Here is a 19,750-nt window from a genome sequence, read left to right on the forward strand (position 1 = left end):
CCTTTTATACTTACTCTACGAACATATTACAACACAGAAAAATACACAAACCTACATAAACATGTTCTTTACTCAACCTCGATTATATAGGGGTGGGAGGCACAAACTAAAGCATGGTTATTGTAACATATGTATTTTGTATACAGTAGTTACAGGGCTGAACAATCTGTGCTTTTGGTCTTTTTTTCTTGCTGTCAGAAGAATATCTCCTGTGCATTTGTTTTAATGTGTTTTTGTAAAGAGTGTTTTGGAAACATGAAAGTAAATTTCTTTATCGTTTTTTTTTTTCAAATGGGGTGTTTAAGGAAAAAAATCCAACCTTATATAATTTTAATCACGATCTTGTTACAGCATTTTGAAACATGTCAGCAACTCCTAGTAACTGATAGCTGGGAATTGAAAATATTTTTTAAACAGAGGGGTTAGTTACAGTAAGGCAGTGTTACAACCAAACCTTAAGTATACATTAAAACTTAAAATTAATACAATTAAATGTTAGTTAGCCATTACCAAACATGCCGGGTCTACAGGGGCATTGCCCCCCCCCCAAAAAAACTGTCCAGCCAACCATTAAAGACGTGAGTGTCTCTTTACTGGCTATTTATATTAGCTCACGCACACCAATGTCTGGTTATCTTACACAAAGCATCTCTTCAGTACTATTTAACTCACAGGAAAAGTACTATTCTCTTCAACGGTTTGTTTTAGACGTAGTTCTGTTTATTAAAATTAGAATATGGGTGATTCTCACGAAAACGTGGTTTTAAAAATGTCAAGCATGAAAATGTAAAAATTGCTTAAATTTACTTTTTTTCCCACCAGACATTGAAAAACAAAGTCTGGAGTAAATGGGAACATTAATTTAAAAACTTTTACTTATCATTTAACACTTTTTGTAACATAATTTTAAAAATTAGTCCTAAAAAATCTCATTACCGCAACAGTCAGAAAACATCAACACTGACATATTTTCAAAATGACATGACAAACCTGAAAGAACATAATTTGGAGATTCTGCACATGCATTTAAAATCAAAGTATTATGCTTCTATTAATTAAATTAACATTTAATAAGCATCTGTTGCGGTAATGATAATCAAAATGTCGTGTAAGACAATAATTCAAATTAACTGTAAAAAAATGATCTTACCTGGTAGCCATCTTGAAGTAACTGGTCCATGTGCTTGGTCACTCAAAATCAAACTTTATTAAAATTCTGTATGTGTGCTTAAACTGTTCTCAAAAAGTGTTGCGGAGGATGAGAACATCAGGCATGGACACATCATTTTCCAAATTTTTCTTCATTATTATTATACATGAATATTCAGTAAATATTTTTTCTGTCATCTAAAGTAGTCTAGAAAAACATCCAGTTAATTTGATTAAATTACAACATAACGCATGTTCAAACACAGCCGGACACATTGCAGTAATGAGAATTTCAGCAGAAAATGAAATAAAATTTACAATTATAAATTCTTATGTTGAAATCACACATTGTGCAAGGTAGAAAACAGTATTGTGTTAATTCTGATGCTTTTTAATATTACTATATTACACATTTTAAAGCTAAAATTATTAGTGCCGTGGTGTTTCAATGGTTTCGTGAGAATCACCCATATACAGTTTGGTTGGAGCTGAGATATAAATTATATAAGATGGTTATACAATTTATATACAGTGTTGTAACAGCTCAGCTGTGCATTACATGCAGTTTTAAAATCAAATTTTGGCTGTATTGTCATCATTGTCAGATCATTCAGATTGTGTTTGAGAACAACTTCACACGTAAAAAAAATATCTCCCACAATTAGCCAACTTAGTGACTTTATTGCTAAGTAATGGCCATTCGCAAGCTCCCTAGACACTCTACCATGACCAAGATGACCAATCCAGAGTTCCTAAGACTCCCTGTCCTTGCTGAGATGGCCATCCCACTACTCTATAAACTCTCTGCCATGGCCAAGATGCCGTTCCTGAATTTTTCAACATGGCCAAGCTGACCTCTCTCACTGCTGTCCTTGCTTCCAGGTCCCGAGCACCCCTCGCGCCACTGTGGTCTCCAGTTCCTCCTTAGTTCTTGTCTCCACCGGTGCCTCTGGGCTCTCCAGTTTTTTTTGTTTTTGAGAACATTTGTAAGTCATTGTTAAGGGGGTGTGGTTCTGTCACGGTTCTGTGTTATATGAACATTTTGCATTGAGGTTCTGTTCTGTAGTCCCCAGTCCTGTACTTTTATTTTGAAGTTCTGTTTGTATTTCTGTTTTCGATGTGTGTCTTGTTATCTTGTTAACCCATGTGTACACTCTTAGAACGGATGTGTAAAAGCAATCCGTTATTGCTGATTCCGGGACAACACACTAAATGCGTTGCCCCAGAATCCACCCATCTCTGTGTTATTATTTAACCAACACATTTTGTGTTACTTTTAACACAATTTGTGTTTTATTAAATCAACACAAAATGACACATAATGTGTCACAATTACACATAATGTGTTAAAAACACAAAAAGATTAAAAAAATTAACACATCCTTTCTAAGGGTGTATATATAGCCCCAGGCTGCTTCCGAAACTGCATACTGTACAGGCTGTACTGAATGAGATGAAGTACCTACTTACTGACCGTTAAAACCTAACCATTCTCACCAAGATGTGTACAAATGACACGCAGTGTGATTATCGTGCAATATACGCCAAATTCCGCTTTTGCGTGCATATGATACGCCAGTCCTTTCCATTCACTTATATGGTGAATCGCTTCGTGTCGTTTTATTTATTGGTTTCTCACCTGATCTCTGCTTCTCAAACCATTGTCGCCTGGGTTTAGGGTAAGATTTCAGATTTGTTTAAGCAGGTTATTTAATATACAGGTTTCTCTATGTTATTGTCTATATTTAAGCCATGGTCGCTTGGAGTTGGGGTTAGATATGGGGTTTGGATGTCATTTTTATATAACAAAAAGTTGTTTTAACCCTAAACCCAAGCGACAATGGTAAAAAAACAGAAAACAAATGAGAAAACAATAAATAAAACGACTGGCTACCAGTTAAATATCGCATACAATTTAAAATATTACTAATCACCTACAAAGCCTTAAATGGCCTAGCACCCTCATATCTTAGAGAATTATTATCAGAATACAATCCATCACGTGCATTGCGGTCACAAAATTCTGGCCTCTTAATTATCCCTAAAATATCAAAAGTGTCTAAAGGAGGCAGATCCTTTTCCTACTTAGCCCTTAAGCTCTGACATGATTTACCAACCGATGTCCGAAAATCAGAGACAGTAGATAACTTTAAATCTAGACTTAAAACTTTTCTCTTTAACAAGGCATTCACATAATTTGTTTTAGTAATGGTACTTATCTCACAATAGCTAGCTTGTACAAGCTAATAAATAAATTAATTAAAAACTTATTTTCGTCAACACTCCAAAGCATGGTAAATGTCATTAATACTCTTTAGTAATATGTTGAAACTTTGAATTAGTTGTCGGTTGAGTCTTAATTTCCACATATGGTCGGGTTGCAATTTTGGCTTTTTCCCATGATCTTGAGAATAGTATGTCATAGAGAACCGTTTGCCACTGTACGTTAGTATTAATGACGGCAGTGGGGCCTCTGGCCTTATTCAAACGAGTTTCTGTTTTAAAGATCATATGGGGGGCCCCATACATCGCCCTGGGCCCACAAATTTTCTAAAATCATCAACTATATGTAATACACTTAACCAGCAATAGTTAGCCTGTCCGGAACCGAGCTGACTTAAACCACATCACTGTGTGACACTTGCTTTTCATGTGAACGGCCCCTACGCTAATAAGATTTTGTTTCTCTCTCCCTGTCTCGTCCTCGATCCCGAGGACAATGAGACAAACAGATCCAGTTCCGGTAAATGTGAAAGTCGGCACACCTCTGATCTACTGGCTGTTCTTCAACGTGATGCCCAGCTGATGCCTGACCAATGACCACCGGCAGAACCCGCTTAATATCCACTTAATCTCCTTATCCGTTTCAATGTATATATATATCCCAAGGGTTTTTCCCTCCTAGGACTTTTTTTTACTTCCCCGGCTAACAAGTCCGGGTTTTTTTTCAACCCGGGGAGGCAGCCTTCTTGGGCTTAACATCTATACGTTAAAATATAAATACATTAGCTTTAATGTTGATTTATATCCGCAGCAAATTTAGCTGCTTGTGCTATTGTGTATTATGTTGTGCTATCTGTCGATTTTCTGTGCTTTTCACTGCATCTATTAATGTAAAGCTGCTTTGATACAATTACCAAATTGTGAAAAGTGCTATATACATAAAATTGAATTGAATTGAATTAAAACAGTAGGTGTAGTACGAATCCTGGTAGTATGAATGAGATTCGGATGTAATACATCCACCATGTTGATACATCATGTGACATACTTGATCATTACGTCATGTCATTCCAGCGCGAATACAGCCACATTGAAGCTTTCAGTAATACTGTTATTTCTACAGACATTTTTTTACAGTGCCTCTGCTCTTCAAGACATGTACATGAATTTTCCTGTCAACTTGTTTATGCAGATATGTATTAAGCTTAATCATGGCTTGTCTTAAAAGTGATTTAAGACTTCATTTAATCTGTTTTACTGACAAATGTTGAGAGGGCATAACTGTTGCGCAAAAGTTCAAAAGCACATTCTGATGCCCGAGTGAGAACCTCTCTCCTCAAAAGTTTCATTTGCCTTGGCACAAAACTGGATGTGTGCTCTTAGATATGCCCTAAGCTCTTTATGAATGTCTCTTTGCTCTTGCCCATACTGTGCACACACTTTTAATGCAGTGGTTCTCAAACTGGGGGACCATGAGATGGTGCTGGTGGGCCCCAGTTTTATGACATTTTCTAAAATACATTAAGATAATCATCATCATATTCTGTGTATTTAAACCTAAAAAAAGGCTACTAACCAACACCACTTATTGTATAATTTAATATTTTTTGTTTAATTAAAATGTTACATTTAAGAACAGTTTTTTGTCAAAAGTTTGAGAACCACTGTTTTAATGTATTCAGTGCATTTGGGTATCTTTCCCTGTGCCGAACTGTGTGCCTGCCCTAGACTGTACGAGTGTTCACTCAAACGTAGTGTTGTAGTCAAGACCACCTAAACCGAGACCAAGTCATGACCAAGACCAAAACAGGCCGAGACCGAGACAAGACCAAGATTTTAAAGGGTCGAGACCAAGTCAAGAGCAAGACAAGCCGAGACCAAGTCAAGACCAAGACCATTGCAAGTCACTGCATTAAAACACTTATGATAAAATGTGGAATATGCATATGATTAGGCACTTCTTGTCTGTGTGTGTGTATGCCATCAGTAAAGTTGATAAAATAATCAAAGGCATTGCAGATATGTGGGATTTTGTCTTTGTCTATAAGCAAATAAAACCGAACAAACACTAAAGAGCTGAAATCAACTTAACCATTTATTCTGAACTGTCTTTTCATGGCTTGCCATCCACTTAACACAATGCAGTTTTTTTTTTAGTAATAAAATTAGAAAAATTGTCATTTGGGAGAAACTTAAACAATGCCAACATCATATGCCAAACCTGAATAAACTGCATAAAAATTAATAATAAAAAAAATTGTGATGTGCCATCAGTTGTGGTCTTGACCGGTCTTGAAATAAAATTCCGAGTCCTCTTTGTCTGAGACTGAGTAAAAATGCGGTCGATTCCAAGACGAGACCAAGACCTTCAAAAAGTGGTCTCGAGAACTACAACACTACTCAAAGGGCTTCCCATGGGTTCACAAATCCATCAGTGATCAAGCTCTTTATGGTGAATAACCTCTATGTTGCGTGTGGTGAAGAAAAATCATGCAGCTACGTATTAACTTTCGACTTTCCATAGAATTGCAGTGGAGTAAAAAATAAGTTATTTTTAAGCTCAAGTACAGATAAAAAAAGTGTACTTAAGTACTCAAGTAAATCTACATTTACATTTAGTCATTTAGCAGACCCTTTTGTCCAAAGCGACTTACAAATGAAGTAACAGTAGAACTAATCTCATCAAGTCTAATACAGTTTACATAGCCAAGGGTTAAATTGTATAAGTGTGGTGTTGGCGGAAGGGATGGGTTTTTAGCCGATTCTTAAAGACGGTTACAGAATCAGCAGATCTTGTCGCAATCGGCAGATCATTCCATAGATGTGAAACAGATCCAGAGAAGGTGTGCGATACTGATTTTCCCCCCTTTTTTGGGATGGCATCACAAGCTGTCGCTCAGTGGCAGAGCGTAGAGATCTAGGTGCTAAACCAGCACCAAACCAGCATTAGCACCAGCTAAACCAGCATTAGCACCAGCATCCCATGCTGGTCATAAAAGCAAGACCAGCATATGTTGTGTTTTGGTGCTGGTATGCTGGTGACCACCAGCTAAACCAGAAGGTCCATGCTGTTTTTTTCAGCAGGGAAAATAAACAAGTATTAATAAAACTGAATAAAGACTCAGGCTCTAGTCTTCTGCAAAAACAAAGTGATTGAAATAAGCTGAAGCACTAAATTAACTGGAAATAAAAAGCACATTCCTTTATGGGAGGCATTAATGTGTTTGCTGGGAATCCTTGATGTTATTTGTAATTTGTTAATACCCAGCATGCATTGCAGCATAAAGCTTTACATTTCTCTTCAAATCTGTCAGAATTACTTTATAAACTGATATGAAAGTGCTGGATCTCCTACTGTAGCATCACATCATTAACAGAAAAAAGATGCTTTTGGTTGATCAAACAATAAAAGCCTAAATCAACTCATTAGATGATGATCTTAAGCATCACCACCACTGTGATTATTATATTATTGGAGAGTTTATAATCAGTGGCGGCTTGTAACTCCTCATGAGAGGGGCGCTAATTCCAAAAAAGTGTTCGGAGATTCATGTGTGTGGTTCCCTTTTCCAAAATATGTGTTGTATGCATGTTGAGAGATCCTGTGTGCATCACGTCTTTTGTCAAAATAAGTGCCAGCTGCACACGTGTCAAAACCGTTTATGATCGTATTACGTATTAAAGAGACGCTCACATTCACAAAATACACACAAGACAATTAGAAGTAATAATATTTTCTACAGCAATATTTTACAGAACATTCAGAAATAATGTTTTATAACTGTTTGAAAAATATATAATGTAACATTCCTTTAACATTCACACAACAAACAAACATTCTTTAAAAAAACTAGACTAGAATTGCATTTAATGGACTTTCTTCAACCAGAAAAATATAGTTTTGGCAGATTTTCATAGACATAGAAAATATTGCGTAGGGCAAGTTGTTTGTTTTTCATTGGCTCAGGTTATAAAATATAGATGTGAACCATTAACCTAGTTTTTTTTAGTGAATGAAAACATTGAGATGAGACAGTAAACCTTACGATTTTAAGTTGAAATGAACAAATTCAGAAATTGCAAGTTGTGTCTTAAAAAATAAGTTAGAACAGCAGCACCACAAAATACTTTTTACAGTGTAAAATTATAAGGCATAAAACCCAGTCAGGTTGTCCTAGTCAAATAAACAGGGAGGACATTATTTAATTTGCAGTTCAGAACTGTACAAAACAAATTACCCTAAATAAATGATGATATAAATTTAAAAATAAGATTAGTCATTGTGATCATTTGTTATTATGCAGAACAGTAAAGAAAAGATAATGTAAGTAAAAAAAATGCAACATAGAGGGACATAATACAAAACATCCAAAACAGTAAAATTAGTTATTATTAATAGTAATATGGACTAAGTAAGACATTCATATGTAAAGAGTAGTAAAAATGAACAGAAAAACTCAAAAACCTACCTTACATGAAGAACTCCACATGCAAAAATGAAGGGTGTGTTGTTTGGCATAGAAAAAATGCAATATTGATGTGAGCATGCGCGGTAAGCCCTGGTAAGACAGTCTAACAGGATAAAATAATAATAATGTAGTATCTCTAAACTGAGGCCTGTTTAAATTTAACAATTTATTTCTGTTGCTTAAGAGTTATGAAAACAGCATTTCAATATGACATATTATCACTAAATCTCATCTGACACCAATAACAGCATGTTTTTATGAAGCCAGATTAATCTAAAATAAAATACATTTGCAAAACAGAATTCATAAATGCACAGCACCATTCACAAAAAAAAAACAAATCAGATCCAATCGATAAACACAAGCTAAAGCACAAATGTTTCCCAAAATGCTCACACAAATAAAACAGTATTTGCATTTGAAGATGAGCTGTCAAGTCAGATACCTGCTGTCGGCCCAGATTAACACAGTGTTAGGGTGACCACATTTGAAGTGCCCCTACCTCCAAAAAAACCCTCAAATATTGTAAAAACCTAGTCATTCAGGGCTCCAGACAAACTTTTTGTAATTAGAGCACTGTAACCCCTGACTAAAATTGTAAGGGGCGCAAGCAGAAAATTTAGGGTACACCTTAAATCAACCTGCAATGCAATTATGTACATTTTCCCCAAAATAACTGCATTACTGAAAAATACTAAATAGACTTAATTCTATGCAGTTGCTGCACATGTTTTTATGCACAATTGATGAAACTTTCAGAATAGAAAGTTATCATACAACCCCCTTGACTAATTCTAGCCAAGATACATACATATTTATATCCAGATATCATATTGTACTGAGATGAGTGCAATGACAATATACATACTGAAAATAACCAGTTCTGTAGCTGGTCTAAGCTGTTCCTCCCAGCCTGGCAAAGCTAAGTCCAGCTAGACCAGCTTAAAAAGTGACCCAAACACAGCTGTGACCCAAACACAGCTGTACCAGCTAGCTACACCAGCAATACCAGCTAAAACCAAGCTGGGAGACCATCTAAAACCAGCTCACCACCTTATGCTGGTCTTAGCTGGAGTTTTCAGTAGGGATCCTTTGCACGTTACTCGTCTTCTATCAAGTTTTCCTACCTCTCATCTCTGCGATGTCTTATTAAACCCGCACAGATGCGTCCTCTTGCGGTTCTGAGTGAGATGTGTTGACTTTACCCGGGCTGTGTAGACCCATCGTAAGATTCAACTGAGCACACAGTGACATTAAATGAGTGACGCGTCATACAAAAGAGGGGAAAGAACCTGATCGTGCATTCTGTAATTTTGTCACAGGTGCTCGCACATGTGCGAGTACTTGTAAAAAAAAAACTGTTGCATTGTGTTAAAAACTCCATTTCGCAGTATGGAGCCCTTGATGCCCCCCTATTGCCTGGTTCCCCAGGGCACTCGCCCAATCCTGTCTATGAATAATCCGGCTCTGCCTGCTGCTTGCCATATGGTGGCCGGTGACTCCTCTTCCAAGGGGCGCAAATTCATAATATGTGTTCGGAGTGTCATGTGTGTTGCCTGTCATGGAAAAATGTGTATTTGTTGCGTCATGCGAACCATCATGTGTCAATTCAAAATACATCAAACGGGTTTATGATAAAAGAGACGCTCATGTTCACAAAATACTCGCAAGACACTAAAACTCTTATTACACATGAGATTAAGCGAGTATCTGGCAAACGCGAGCATCTCTTTTATAAATAACTCCTTTGAAGCGTACGCAGCAGGTATGTATTTTGACATGAAGCGTGATGCACATAAGTTGGGCTAAGTACATGGTGTAACAAGCTGCGCATCGTGCACCCTGGAAAAAAATCGCCGTCCGCCACTGGTAGTGACGTATGCGCTGTTTCCTTTTCTTTTAATCGCAAATGAAGTGCCACACAGATCTAAAATCGAAAATTATCTGTATTGCAGTGTATCGTGTAGCTGTCCATCAAAGTAAATGATGTACAAAGTAGTTAAACCAAAAAGTGCACGATTAATAAAGTTATTGGCTTCTAAAGTATAGTCGAATCTCCTGACTGTGTCTATCTATGTAGATACGAACACTTTGCATAAAAATCTCTGCCTATAGTCTTGTCTGGGAGATACGAAAACTCTGACCTGCCCACAGACACTTCAGCTAGTTAGTGTGTAAACATCATGTCGAGAAGAAATTACTATTTCAAGGAGGGAGTTACTAAACGTTTGGCAATGAAAGATGGAAAGATGGTACCCACTTTATTTGGAACAACATTGGCTACGTCTCCGCACCACAACCTGTAGAGTCTGTGATGTTTCTGAAGATCGTTTTTGAAGCATCACGCGCGGATATCCGAAAATGGGTAAAAAGGCGTGACGTGGGTGAAGCTGAGGTGACTGGTTGCTGAAACCACGCCCGCCTAGCTCGATTCTAGTGACGGCAGTGTCAGTTCACCCGTCACTCAAGTGGTCACGCCCTTAATTATGCTGAACTTTATGGCTTAATATAATTTAAATGGACGAGTTACAAAAAATTTCACCCCCCTCACAGTTGTCATGAAGGGCAAAATTAGCTATAAAGACCAAAAACAATTTTTGTACATATTATTTTTTCTACTGTAAAGTTGGCCATTTTAACATGGAGGTCTATGGGAATTGACTTCCTTTTGGAGCCTGCCTCTAGCGGTCAGTCGATGAATTGCAGTTTAAATAATTTCCGTATTGGTTTCATTAGAGAGATCGGAAGGTTGCCCCTCGGAACGAACGTGTGAAATGTGTCACGAAACTGCTTCCGCTTCTCTGGCATCTCATTGTTTTTGACGCTTTTGGCTGACATGCCAATAATTTTCCAGATAGTTGTTGTTAGTGTCACGCTTGCTTAGTGTAGATGTGCGTATGTTTTAAAGAACAAGTACTTTTGTAATTTTATAAAATTATAACTTTTATTGCTGGTTTCAGTTGGTGCCCCTAAGACAATGGTGCCCCTGTTAAAGGACACACCCAAAAACGGCATATTTTTGCTCACACCTACAAAGTGGTAATTTTAACATGCTATAATAAATTATCTGGGGGGTATTTTGAGCTAAAACTTCACATACCTACTCTGCGGACACCAAAGATTTATTTTACATCTTAAAAAGTCTTGTGAAATGTCCCCTTTAAAGACTTTTTACATGAGTAGTTACACGAGTAGGTATGGTGGCACCAAATAAAACGTGGCGATTTTTTAAGCAGATAAAAAATGAGAACTATATTGTATGGCGGAAGAGCACTTAGTTTGCAGAAATTCGACCTCTGGTGCAGTAATATTGAGGGAAGTTTAAGCAAGAGGAGGAGTAGTCAGGAGTGATAATGTTACTGCGCCCGAGGTCGAAGTGCTGCAAACTAAATTCTCTTATAGTTCTTATTTTTATCTGCTTAAAAAATCGCCACGTTTTATTTTGTGACACCATACTTACTCGTGTAACTACTCATGTAACAGTCTTTAAATAGAGAAAACATGAAAGCACTGTACAAATATTAAGTGCACGCATTGAAAAAAGATAGGGATGTATTAATTTGTCTAAGCTGAGGTAAGAAAATAGTAAAATATTGAAGAACGGTGCTGTTTTTCTTTAAAATGTAAAACATGCAAGGCAAGCTTTTTTATAAACATGCACTAGAAAAGACTCAATTGTATTAATTTTGCTAAAAAAAACTATTAAAACTCAAATATACATAAAATCACAATATATACACACTGAGTGGTAAAACACGCATCTTTGTAGCACAACTAAATGCCACTAAATAAACCATCAGACTGAACAAATTCATTCATGTTGTGCATTTTAGGGTTAATACATCAATGTGGTGCATTTTGAGAGTAAAAATAGTAGGTTTATGAGGAATTTTATGTTGTAACCAATGTTGTGATTTATTAGGAAATGCTTTGGTTGTATATAATAATAGGGCACACAAGAATGATAGAATATATAGAAGTAGCGTTTAATAAAGATTAATTATTAATTACTAAACTCCACAGCAACATTTGCTCCTTGAATTTGAAGTGAATTCTTTAACTGCCTTTACAATTACTTTGTATCTCGAAAGGAAGTCAAGGGGTTTGTCTTTTGCAAAGTCACAGTCAGAGCCCTGCGTTTCAAATAAGCCAGATCCACAAACCACCAAGAAGCGCATGCGGGTGGCTGTGGGTGGGACTTTATCAGTGTGATGTCACATTAACAAGAAAATCAAGACAACATGTCTAATGAGACTTCTTTGGTTTAATGAGGGCTAACCCTTTTTATTGTAGGGTTGTTGTGTTTACACACTATCAACACACATTTATGTCCAAACACATTGTAAAAGTGTTTATCTTCTTTTGTTTATCTTCAGAAATCACCAAAATCATATTTTTGAGAGGCATGGACAAGTCTTCAATAGTTCTCCATGTAATTTTTATGTTTCAAAAAAGATAAAGAAATACATGTTTGGGCAACATAAAGATCCCTGTCATTGCTCTGTTCTGAGTTTGTGGTGTATAATTTTTGTTAAAAACAGACACGACAACACTGCATTCATATATTTCTAAATATGCTACTTGATGTTTGAGGTTTCAAAATAAAACATTACATTACATAAACAATGTACAATTTGCTCTTGATGTAAAGTTTAACAACAATCATCAGGCCGCTGGCGCCCTCTGCTGGTATTTGTTATAATAAATAATATACAGAAGTTTATTGCTGATACATTTCTTAATGTATTTTAATAGGTTCACTAAAACAGTATGATTACTCACTTTTGATACTTTATTTAAACCAATAATTATTGTCTCATTGATCATTGAGACCTATCTTTATTTCCAAATCTATAAATAAATAAAATCTTCAGTAGATAAGAAAATAACCATTACTGACAGCTCTAGATAAAACTTTTGAAAATGCACCTGCATTGATTTGCATTCTGTTATTAAAAGACAATTTTCCAGTAATATATTGCACATTTCTTGAAAATAATAGGCTATTAAAATTCTTTCTTGTTGCCTTCTCCTGAAAAATATTGCACATCGTCTGATATTGTGAGCTAGTGTATTCAACTCAGTTTGATTTATATAGCACTTTTCACAATTGTTTAATATTCCAAAGCAGCTTAACATGAAAAAGAAATGAAGAAAACACAGACTTGCTCTTTTGTATGGTCAAATGTGTATAAGAAAAGTCGTAGCTTTATCAAAAGTAAAAGCTCAGAATGGCACAATACTGTATATAGATTATTATTATTACTGAATTTGTCTTAATCTGTAAAGTTGTTATCATAACACACACTTCTTCTAATCTCATATTAATCTTGAGTACCTATAGAGTAATATTGCATCCTTCATATCTCTGAAGAGTCTTTAGTTTTATCAGATTTATACAACAGATTAACAACAAAGTGACCTTTTTCACAAAAAATAAGGTTTCTTTTTTTAAATGTAACTGTTTTTTTGTCAAAATATTGTTCAAAAAGCTTTGCTTTGTTGGTAAGCCTATGTATAATCGCTTTAGTGCCCTTATTAGTGATGAATTCAAATGACTATGTCCGGCTAACTCTTACCTTACAACAGGCTTAATTCAGTGCCGCTAGAACCAACAGGCGAGTGACGTCAAAGTAACGCGAGAACGGTAGAGAAATCATACGGAGAAGTCTTTTGATTCGCTCTCGCGGTACGTTGACGTCACCCGAATGTCCTTACCGCACCGCATGAAGTTAAGTCTAATTTCTCTGACAAGCAACATGTGAAACTCTGACCTGCCCGCTTTTAAAAAAAACTCATGCAAGATAGATCAGTCATTGTGATTGGCAGTAAAAAGTTTAAGACGACGCTACAACCTTATTTGGCCCATTTCACCTTACTTTGTATCAAGCATATTCAATGTCACCAGAACACATGGGAAAGTAAATGGAAAAATAAACAATTATTGAAAAAAGATAAGAAAGGTAAAATGTTTTTTATTGTATTTATTAATATAGCAAGACCAAAGAAATACAAAATACATTACAGAATAATTACAATGCAAAACAAAAAAATTGACAACAAGACAGACAACATGGTTACTATCAGAAAAATACTAAAATATATATCTACAGTACTTTACATATCTAAAGTATCTTATATATCTACAGTATTTTATATATCTACAGTATTTTATAAGGTCAATGAGGTCTGGTTTGGTTTGCTCAGTCCTGTGTAGTGTCCAGCACTTTTAGATCCAACCCTAAGGAAGAAAAAGCAGAAAAATCTTCATTTAGTCAGTCATTATATGAATGATATGATCAAACAGAAACTCTGAATGAACCATGAGCTCCGTTCACTTTAACAACTGTTTTCAAACTTCATCTGAACCTCTGACTACTCTGTCTGTAACACTACCTGACGTCTGACAGCAGTGATGAACAGAAGACCCTGACTGACTTCATTCATCAAACCAGCTGTGCTGTAAGATCTGATGTAATGTGGGTCGATCATCTGGATCATGTGCTAGACACCATCTAATAATATCTTGACATGCTGAAGAAGTTTAAAGAGGAGAGCTGGTTAGTCATGACACATAACTCAAGCATAACTAATCATTCTTATGTCATCATCATAGCATCAGATGACATAAGCGACATGACCTCTAAGTTCAGAGAGTTAAACATTTTGGGCTCGTCTTGTTTGTCTGTTCCTGCATGTGACACTCTTCCAGATTATTTATGTCCATTTTTACCAACATTTCTCATTTAATCACCTTCCGATAAGTCAGGATTCACAAACAGGACTTCCTCCGACTCTGGATCAGGCAAACATCCATTGACCATTTCAAAGAGGAGCAAACCAAGAGACCAGACGTTGGCAGAGATGGCATGAAATTTTTTCCTCTCTGTGACCTCGGGTGGGCAGTACGCTTTGTTTCCTGTAAGTGAGACAGATTGAGTTTAGCCAAACTGTACAAGTGTCACATAATAAATTAGTTTCAATTCTGGTGCTACAGGAACACAAAAAACCAGCTCACCTACATACTGATTACTGTCATAGACATCACTGGTAAACAGCTGACCACAACTGAAGTCAATTAACTTCAGGTCTAAAGTGTCGGTGTTGATCAGGATGTTACCAGGATGTATGTCAGTATGAACGACACCGTGATCAATGCAGTCGATTACTGCCTTCACCGCTTGACGCATTAATTTACGCGCCATTTCTTCACATAACATCTCACTTTCTGTTATGCCATCCTTTAAGGTTATGCAGGGCTGGGGGTACTCCATAACAATTGCTATTTTCTCATAGTCTTCAAAACTTTCGAACATCTGGATTACATTTGGGCTTAAGGGAGGTTCACTCATCTTAACCAAGAGTGCCAGTTCTGTAATCAGAGGTTCAGAATAGCAAGGCTGGAAAAAACAGGAAAAATGTTATCACTTTAATATATTCAGATCTCTTTATTCTCTGCAGTATTTCAGTCAAGTCTCATGTTAGCTACAGGTTTATTCATTATATTGTATCATAAGCTATAAAATAACTAAATATGTTTTGTGACTTACAATAGCAAGAGTACGGTCACCGACACACTTCTGTATGAATTTGATGGCGACCTGCAAAGAATAAAAAAACTATTAAAAACATGACCTTTAAACTTTAAACACATAACCATCCACAGTCTGTACATAGACAGATTTCCAAGTGCATAAAGGGTACAATGTTAAATTTGGTAAAAGTCTGCTACCTCTTTGCCATCAGAAATACGTGTTGCCTCATAGACACTTCCAAAGGTACCTTGACCCAAAATATTCCCCAAGTTATAGTAAGTCTCCACATGATCTGAAACACACATAACATAACACATGACAATACATTCAATACATACAGTACTGTACCTTTGCTTGTCTTGTATGAACCACAACTGATGCGGTTAATGTCTGCAGTTACTTTAAGTGAGGTGACATCAAAATGAAAACTAAAGCAATAATATTTAGACAATAAGCAGTAATAATGATCACAGATTCACCCTCAAGACTTTCTTGATAAAATGGGGAAGTGTCTGATGAAGGCACAAAAGGCTCCACTTTGGTACTGCAGCAGGAGAGGAAGGTTCGCTCTATAGCCTTCCAGGTTCTCTTTAAGAACCCCCACTTTCCTGCCTTCTCTTTGGCACATTGTTCTAAACACAAACAGTAAAGCATTAAAACATCACTGAATGATTTATTACAGGTGTTAATAATGACATCATATATCTATCATTTCATCTTACCTTCTGGGCAGATCTCTGCCATATTCATGCCATATTCAAAGTCCAGGTTTGTGGCTTCTGATGACTTGTCTGTCATCTCACTGGACCTGCTGTCAGCTGATAAAGATCTGCTCTTCACAGCTGTACTAGATGCCTTCACGCCACTGTGAGCATCGAGACTTAAGGTCTCTATGGAACCTGATTGGGCATTCATCAGGCCTTGAACGCCTTTCCTGTGATCGGCACTGTCATCTAAGGAAGCGGACGCAATGTCCGATGTATCCAATACATGCGTTTCTTCGAGAAATGAACCCGTGTAAGAAGTCTGGTCAGCCATAGACCAAACTTTGGCTGAACTTTTCGCTTGAGCCGGACATGCATCTGATGTATCCCCGACCCAGTAAGAACCTGAGTCCAAACTGTCCTGGGGACGGGATGCATACTGGACAGACAGCCCTGAAGATGATTTGTCCGGCTTCAGTGGAGGAACAATAGCTTTTACTTTGTTCCTCCGGCAGCTGAGGAAGGGGCGCGCTACAGCCTTGCAAGCTCTATTGAAGAGCCCACGGATCCCTGCCCCCTTCCCCTCACTGCCTACTGAAACAAGAAAAACCAGACAGTAAACGGTTAAATCTCTCATCACTAATGATCATCACTGTAATAATCTCAATGAAATTTTATTTTATCTGCAATAGTAAAAATATACATATATACATAATGTTAGTTTTTAATTCCACAACTGATTCAGTCTTTTCAGAAAATACAATGACACAAAAAAACTTTCTTCAGAATAAAAGATTGAGATAATGATCTACATTAGCTAAAGACATTACTTTACATTTTTCTTCATGTGGACAGTCCATTTTAAAATGACACAGAAATAGTTAATTTAAATACTTTTAATATATTTGTGAGACACAGATAAGCAGATCTGAATGGATGATAAACAGACGTTGTTCTCTTTATTGTGTTAATCTATTAACAGTAAAGATCTTCTATCTGATATACATGTAGTTTATTCAGTTCATCTCACCTTTTGGGCTGTCGTCCACAGTGTCAATAAAACTCTCTCTTACAATCTTTGCTTCAGCGAAGAGCGATGAATCCCGTCACTGACAGGTGTTCAGATCAGGGAAACGATCGCTACAAACGCCGACCTTCAATCCATCAACAATTCCACCCTTGGTGTTGTTGAGGGTCAAACATGCTGAGGACATGAAGTTAGATAAGAAATCAAATGAGAAAACACTACAGTGCACTTTTCTCTCTGAACTGCCAAATGTAAAAAAGTGAATAAAGTCAAGAAAACTGTGAGCTAGGCGGCTCTTCTTAAATGTATGTGATATATGTACCAGCTAATGTATTTCTCATGGTTAACATTAACACTGCATACAGCACAAACACGACGCAGGGACGATTTTTTTCAAGACATGACTTTTTGGTTTAAAACAATAGAAATGCATGCATTTACAGTATTAATAATGCTTAGTAACTGTTTAGACGCTGATCAACCAATCACAATAAAGACATGATCTCTAACTTAATCTGCACTGTAACATATTTACAGATTTTCACAAGACTTCCCCAAGACTTTGATTTTCTTACAATAAAATATTTACTTGTTTTACTTTAACATCACATAAGCTGGACCATCATGACTGTATATTAAATGTATTTTAAATATTCAGATCATCTTACCTTTTGGACTGTCGTCCAAAGTGTAAATAAAAGGTGTCGTAGACTTTCCATCGGGGAAGAACGATGAATCCCGTGACTGATGGATGGTCAGATCAGGGAAACGATCACTACAACCACCGACTTTCGGTCTGCTGACACCTCTGCTCATATTGATGCGACCCTCGGTGTTACTGAGGGTCAAACATCCTGAAGACATGAAGTTAAATATGAGATTAAATGAGTAAACACTTATGTTTGTACATTTCCTGCAATATAGTGCATTTACACATAATTTATGTCATCAAAATAACACAAAAGCAGTTTTCTGGACAGAGTTTACCCTGCTGAAAAAAACAATAAAACCATCACAGAAAATTCTAATGGTTTCCATTAAAATACCAATAGGAACCATTAACTTTTACCATTAAAACCACTACACTGTTGTGTGTTTTGGGCAATATTCCATTAGAACCAATACAAGTCCCAATAAAACCAATTGAATTTCTGTGATGGTGTCTATTGTTTTTTAGCAGGGTAGATAATCCAGGACTAGGCCTTAGTAAAAATAAGACATTTAAGTAGCTTTTACAAACATAACTAACAAAAAACAATACTGGTGTGCATCTTGAGACAAAACACTGGCACTATTATATTAAGATTAGTCATGTCATTTTTACATTTAGATATGCATTTAAATTTAATCTAATATTATCATAAATGTAGTTTACACGTTGAGTTCATCTTACCTTCTGGACTTTCGTCCAGGTTTTGTATAAGAGACGCCTTAACAAACTTTCCATCAGCGAAGAGCAATGAATCCCGTGACTGATGGATGGTCACACCCGGGAAACGATCGCTACAACCGCCGACTTCAAGCGCATGGTCGCCTCTCTTCTCATCAGTTCCGCCCTCGGTGTTACGGAGGGACAACCTGGATGAGGCCATGATATTTGAGTGGACAAGCAGTCAAAAAACACTTGTGAACAAACACCAATACTCTTCAGTAGAAGTGGTTGTAGACTTGTGTAATTCGTAACTTTCACACTCTCAATGCTTTTGATCGCTTTGCAATCGTCTCGTCTCTTTCGATGATTTTCTTTGCTTCCGCTCAGATAACCAGAAAATGAGTGAGTGACTGCAGATCTGCGCGCGGCTCTTTATATACGCGTCTAATGGAACGCGAGCATTATGATGTCACAATACCCGACGCCAAACATCATCGCCTATGACATCACTTTAATAAACGCTTGATTAAGCATTACATCATAATATTAAAGCAAACTCACTGATGCTATGCACAAACATTACATTGTATTCATAGGAAATTATGTGATTTTAATAAAACCCATTTATAACCAGCAGCCACTGCAATTCCTGCTTATTATCATTACTGGGTGTGACTCACATTAAGTGTGTCTGTCATCATTTATATCACAGTATCTAAAGTTGAGACTTTTTGTCTGATAATTTTTGACCCCACACCATCCATTGAAATTGTGTAACACACCTTGCATTTTCACAACATTTTATTAAAAAGCAACATACTCTAATAAGCAAACCAAAGGTGACGTTTATATACAGTAGATGAAGAAACCTTATACAAAAACTGAATACACATATTGATTTGACCAGGTGTAATCCAGAGTCACAGCATGAATTATATTGACTAGTTTGGTTACCAAATTAAATTTGATGTGTAACAAAAATACTGCAAAGCTATTGATCACAATCTCATTATATTATTTTACAAGACCCAGAGCTGATCATGAGACTTTAAGAGCACTGTAATGTAGTTACTCCTGAAAGAACCGTGTTACACTGTGAATATAATGAGAAACCACAAGACTTAGATGTGACTTTAATTACAACACAACATCCTCTTACACTGGGGTTTTTAAACTGTGGGTGAGGACCCAATTGTGCTCACACTGTAAGAAAAGGAGTTTTGCATTAAATGACAACTTGCCCAAATAATTATTAGCAATGATATACCATA

At 36.5% G+C, this 19,750-nt stretch overlaps 1 protein-coding gene across 3 annotated transcripts; it reads right to left on the minus strand.

Annotated features, from left to right (window-relative positions):
* Window positions 1-13,867: 13,867 nt before the first annotated feature.
* Window positions 13,868-19,118, minus strand: LOC129418713 (serine/threonine-protein kinase pim-2). 3 transcript variants are annotated; one of them, XM_073853332.1, is made up of 11 exons: window positions 18,501-19,117; window positions 17,776-17,961; window positions 17,111-17,284; window positions 16,099-16,671; window positions 15,856-16,008; window positions 15,574-15,668; window positions 15,392-15,442; window positions 14,860-15,241; window positions 14,596-14,760; window positions 14,238-14,375; window positions 13,868-14,082 (listed from the first exon to the last, which is right to left on the minus strand). In XM_073853332.1, the coding sequence occupies exons 4-10, from the start codon at window positions 16,412-16,414 to the stop codon at window positions 14,281-14,283; spliced, it is 1,257 nt and encodes a 418-aa protein (XP_073709433.1). In that variant the 5' UTR covers window positions 16,415-16,671; window positions 17,111-17,284; window positions 17,776-17,961; window positions 18,501-19,117; the 3' UTR covers window positions 13,868-14,082; window positions 14,238-14,280. The 3 variants fall into 3 exon arrangements, with proteins under 3 accessions (XP_073709433.1, XP_073709432.1, XP_073709434.1); XM_073853331.1 differs by having other exon boundaries at window positions 16,099-16,674; XM_073853333.1 differs by lacking the exon at window positions 14,238-14,375 and having other exon boundaries at window positions 16,099-16,674; window positions 18,501-19,118.
* Between the last annotated feature and the right edge of the window lie 632 nt (window positions 19,119-19,750).

Source organism: Misgurnus anguillicaudatus, chromosome 15 (assembly GCF_027580225.2).
Source record: "Misgurnus anguillicaudatus chromosome 15, ASM2758022v2, whole genome shotgun sequence".
In the NCBI taxonomy this organism is placed as follows: domain Eukaryota; kingdom Metazoa; phylum Chordata; class Actinopteri; order Cypriniformes; family Cobitidae; genus Misgurnus; species Misgurnus anguillicaudatus.

What these genes read in the sequence shown, in the direction of transcription:
- LOC129418713 (XM_073853332.1), bottom strand. Translation starts at nt 16,414, where the DNA reads ATGGCTGACCAGACTTCTTACACGGGTTCATTTCTCGAAGAAACGCAT. An exon ending in GTATTTCTGATGGCAAAGAG is followed by an intron (nt 15,443 to 15,573) that starts GTAGCAGACTTT and finishes TATTCTTTGCAG; the next exon opens with GTCGCCATCAAATTCATACA. An exon ending in GTGACCGTACTCTTGCTATT is followed by an intron (nt 15,242 to 15,391) that starts GTAAGTCACAAA and finishes TGTTTTTTCCAG; the next exon opens with CCTTGCTATTCTGAACCTCT.